The sequence below is a fragment of the Camellia sinensis genome, chromosome 6 (genome assembly GCF_055761805.1).
Source record: "Camellia sinensis isolate YWXY chromosome 6, ASM5576180v1, whole genome shotgun sequence".
Lineage (NCBI taxonomy): Eukaryota > Viridiplantae > Streptophyta > Magnoliopsida > Ericales > Theaceae > Camellia > Camellia sinensis.
The window spans coordinates 30,318,619-30,323,128 of record NC_138966.1 but is presented as its reverse complement, the minus strand read 5'-3'; the positions used below and the strand labels follow the sequence as shown (position 1 = coordinate 30,323,128).

Below are 4,510 nucleotides of genomic sequence, written 5' to 3'. Positions count from 1 at the left end.
TAATTTTTAGTTTTTTTGTTAAAATATAATTTTAAAAAAATTAGTATGTTTAGAATGATTTTTTATAAAAAGATGTGCAAAAAATAAAGAGAAAATGAAATCATTAAATTTTTTATATAAATTGTTGTCTTCCTAATTTTTTTTTTAATGACTTTTTGACTTTTAAACTAAAAAATAATATTAGCAAATGAGACCTCACTTAAAAAAAAGTTAATTTATTGGTTAAAACTAAGGCCTCGTTTGGCAAGAGGCTATTTTAGCCAATTAGCCAAAAAGTTACTAAATTAGCCAAAAAGCCAACAACCCATACCAAAAAGTCAAAGATTCTGTTTTCTCTCTACTTTTTGCACATCTTTTCGTAATTAGTCAAAAAGTCATCCCAAACATACAAATTTTTTTTACCTACCTTTTTAGCCAAATAGCCAAAAAATTACTAAATTAGCCTGTTCCCAAACGAGGCCAAGTCTATAAAAAAATCCAATACTAAAAAAAATGTATTTGGCTATTGTCTTTTAGAGTGGTTAGGTCTCGTTTGACAAGTGATTTTTTTAGTCAAAAAAGTTAAAAAAAATTACTAAAAAATAAAAAACCAACAACTATACATAAAAGTCAAAGATTCTCTTTTTTCTCTATTTTTTGCACATCTTTTCGTACAAAATCAAAAAGTCATCCCAAACATATTAGTTTTTTTTACATCATATTTTAATTAGAAAGTCAAAAAATTACTAAAAAAATATGTTCCCAAACGAGGCCTAAGCGGGTAATCTACACTTATTATTGTCATGTAGATAATCTAAACGTTATCTACAACACTAGCCTTTTTTATTTTAATTCTCAATTACTATTGTTACAACAAATTTTTAATTTCCTTTCTAATAATGGACAACTCCATAAAAATACTGCACACTACTAAGGCCAAGTTTGGGAAGTCTCAAATAATTCATCTTTTTATTTTTTTATTTTTTTTCCATCACATCATCTCTATTTTTCTGCACATCTTTTCGTAAAATGACAAAAAATACACTTATTTAGATCATCTCAAACAACTCCTAAATATATCTAAATACTATATTCTCATTGCCTATTTGAAGGTAGTATTTGGATAATGTTTTTATTGTCCTTCAAGTTTCAAGTGAGACTACTTTTCTTGGAATAAAAAATATTATCCTATGAAATTTAGTGAAAAAATCATTCACAATGAGTTTTTGGAATCAAGACATATTCTATCTATAATTCGTTCCAAAGTAAAAGCTATATCAATTTATTGCTATTTTATTCATTTATTTATTTATTTATTGTACATTTATGCATCACTCACAATAATAAAAGGTGTTGTGATACAGAATGTGGTGCCTTACATGATATACCCAACCAAAATGCGAGCTAGGATTCTATGTGCTCCCCAATTTTGGTTCTTTTGTCTAATATACAAAAATCTCAAGGTGCGAGCGCATAATTAAAAATTTATTCGGGATAATGGAATAGAAATTTTGGTACATTAAATTTTGTACCCCAAATGTGATTGCTACAACATTATTTAATATCAAAAATTAAAATGTCAATCTTCTATATAAGTATTATAAATAGAACGATATGATAGTGAAATTTTTGATAAAATTGAACGTTTTCATGAATTGTTTAATTTGAAACAATAAAACCCAAATATACATTTGTCATGAATACACTCTCATAATTTGAATTTGTAATATAAATTTAAACTTGGTATGGCATAAATCGTACTCCAAATAAAAAATTTTATCTATACATTTGAACTTTTCAACGCTTTACTTTTTCTTTTTCTCTTTTTGAATAGGTAGAATTGTAGAATTCTTTGTTTTCCTTTCAGATATAAAAGTTGTATTCAAAATCAACTATGTTACAATCATATTCACTTGCACATCTAATATGTTTGAATGGACAAGTGGATATGTTATTATATATATATATATATATATTTTTCAAAATATAGAAAGTGAGATATTGAATTCAATTTTATTATTTATATACTTTTAATATATATGAACAAAACATAAATTTTCATTAATTAAAAAAAATAAATCATACAACTTTTAACGAGATCAATACATTTTTAAAATATAAAATTCACTATTTTAGGCCCTTTTCCACAAAATTTCATTTGGTTTGGGGGATGGCGAAGGGCAAGGGGGTTGGGCTTTGTAATATTGAGATGTTTGTATCTATCAGATTGAGCGAAGCTGCATCACATTTCACGCAGCCCTAACACACTCCCATCTCACCCCCATGTCCTAATTAATATCCCATGTTCATCTTCTACTCCTCACCACCACCCTATTTATCCATCTCTCTCTCCTCTCTGCCCACCATTCTTCAACCTTCACTCTTTTTACCTCACAAAATTATGTCAGTAGTACTGTAATGCATTCATTCCTCATAATGGGTTGGAATCAAATCTCTACATCTCTCTTTCTGTGAAAACACTCAACAACTCTTCTCTTGAATTATCATTCTTAGTAATTGACTTGGTAAAATCGCTTCGATTCAATCTTGAAAAGCAACCCAAATGAAGATCCAGTGCGACGTCTGTAACAAAGACGAAGCATCGGTGTTTTGCTCGGCCGACGAGGCCGCCCTCTGCGCCGCCTGCGACCACCGTGTCCACCACGCCAACAAGCTCGCCGGAAAACACCAGCGTTTCGCTCTCCAACACCCTTCTCCCAAACAATTCCCTCTCTGTGACATCTGCCAGGTACAAACTCAACACAACCCAACAAAGCCCATTAATAAAATTCATATATATTAGCGTATTTTGCTGTGAATTAGGCCTTATTTGTGCTTGTAGGAGAAGAGGGCTTTCTTATTCTGTCAACAAGACAGAGCGATTCTATGCAGAAACTGTGATATTTCGATACACAAAGCCAACGAGCACACTCGTAATCACGATAGGTTTCTTCTCACTGGTGTTAAGCTCTCTGCAACTTCTTCCCTCTATTCTTCGCAATCGTCCTCTGATTCTTCTGCTGCAAACAATGATCTCCTTCCCAATCTCAAGTCTCAAAACTCCATCGCCACCACCACCAATAGCAACAAACCCATTGCCCTTCAACCCACCATCGCCAAGACAGTCACGGCGGAGACGGTGGTGGCAACCGCCGCCAACAAGGGTGTTGAGGGCGGCGCCGCCACCAGTAGCATATCCGAGTACTTGACAGAGACGCTACCCGGGTGGCGCGTGGATGATTTTCTCGATTCCTCTTCTCCTACCTCCTTCGGTATCTATAAGGTCAGCAATGCTCTCTCTCTAGCTTTACGGTGTTGATTTGATGATTGACTGAGTGATTGAATCGCAGACTGTTGTTGACGAAGTTATGCCGCTTTGGGATGGGGATCTGGAGAGCAATCTGGGTTCATTTTCTTCCCCAAATAATGTAGGCATTTGGGTTCCTCAAGCTCCACCGCCTCAATATCCTCATCAATACTCTTCTCCAAACATGGGTTTTGGGAATCAAATCGGTTTCAAGGAATCCAAAGAAGCTACCATTAACAAGAACAAGAACAACAACAACGACAACAACAACAAATCTGGAAGAAAATGGAGAGACGGTGGTTGTTTCATTGTTCCACAGATTAGTCCTTCCTCCATTGCTGCTTCCAAGAGATCTAGAACCTATCGGTAATCTTAATCAGACCCAACCTCAACATGCTCAACTCTCTTCCACTTTCTTTTCTTTTCTTTTCTTTTCAATCAAAATTTAGGTTTGATCTGTTTTTCTTTATTGTTGTAATTGTTTGTTTGCTCCTGTAAATCTGGGGGTTTCTGATCTGATCATGTTGTCTATCATCATCATTTCCATGTACTTGTTCTTTTTGTTTGTAAATATCTTAATGAGTAATTCAATCAATCCATGAATGAAAAAGCCTAAATAATAATAATAATAATAATAATAATTGGGAGAATTAGGGTTTGTTCGGCATATAGCACATTATTTTATTTAGATTACAATTATCTTATTGAATTATATTATTTTTTTATTTAAGTCATATTACTAATTTATCACATCATTTTAATTTCAATCCATGTTCCATATTTTTTTTATAAAAATTAAAAAATATACTAATGTTACCTTTTCAAAGTAACCTTTTAGGGTGTGTTTGATTGGACGGATTAGATAAGGGGATTAGAATCTATCGGACTTGAATACTGCGACTGTGAATTCCTCGAACTATTTGGCTGGATTAGAAAAGTATTCCGTATTTATTTTTTTATGGGATTAGATATCTGAAAATGACTATTTTTAGTAAATCTAATATTTGATTGGACGAACTGGATAGGATAAATGAACAAAAGACTGTTCTAGCCTTTTTTAATTATTTACTAAATAATAACAATATTAAATATATCTTTAATATTTTAATTATTTTTAACTATAAAATTTTATTTTATTTTATTTTTTTACGCATTTAAATAAATTTATTTTTAAAAAATTAAATAAATAAAATAAATAAAATATCAATAAAAATATATGTTATT

At 31.6% G+C, this 4,510-nt stretch overlaps 1 protein-coding gene across 1 annotated transcript; it reads left to right on the top strand.

The window, feature by feature from the left end:
• The first annotated feature begins 1,750 nt into the window (after nt 1–1,750).
• LOC114308840 (B-box zinc finger protein 21) lies at nt 1,751–3,881 on the top strand. Its single transcript, XM_028254525.2, has 3 exons — nt 1,751–2,728; nt 2,822–3,262; nt 3,330–3,881. The coding sequence occupies exons 1-3, from the start codon at nt 2,543–2,545 to the stop codon at nt 3,654–3,656; spliced, it is 954 nt and encodes a 317-aa protein (XP_028110326.2). The 5' UTR covers nt 1,751–2,542; the 3' UTR covers nt 3,657–3,881.
• Nucleotides 3,882–4,510: the final 629 nt, after the last annotated feature.

Coding starts and splice junctions, on each gene's coding strand:
- LOC114308840 (XM_028254525.2), top strand. CDS start 2,543: ATGAAGATCCAGTGCGACGTCTGTAACAAAGACGAAGCATCGGTGTTT. Junction 2,729..2,821: donor CTCTCTGTGACATCTGCCAG/GTACAAACTCAA, acceptor TTGTGCTTGTAG/GAGAAGAGGGCTTTCTTATT. Junction 3,263..3,329: donor CCTCCTTCGGTATCTATAAG/GTCAGCAATGCT, acceptor ATTGAATCGCAG/ACTGTTGTTGACGAAGTTAT.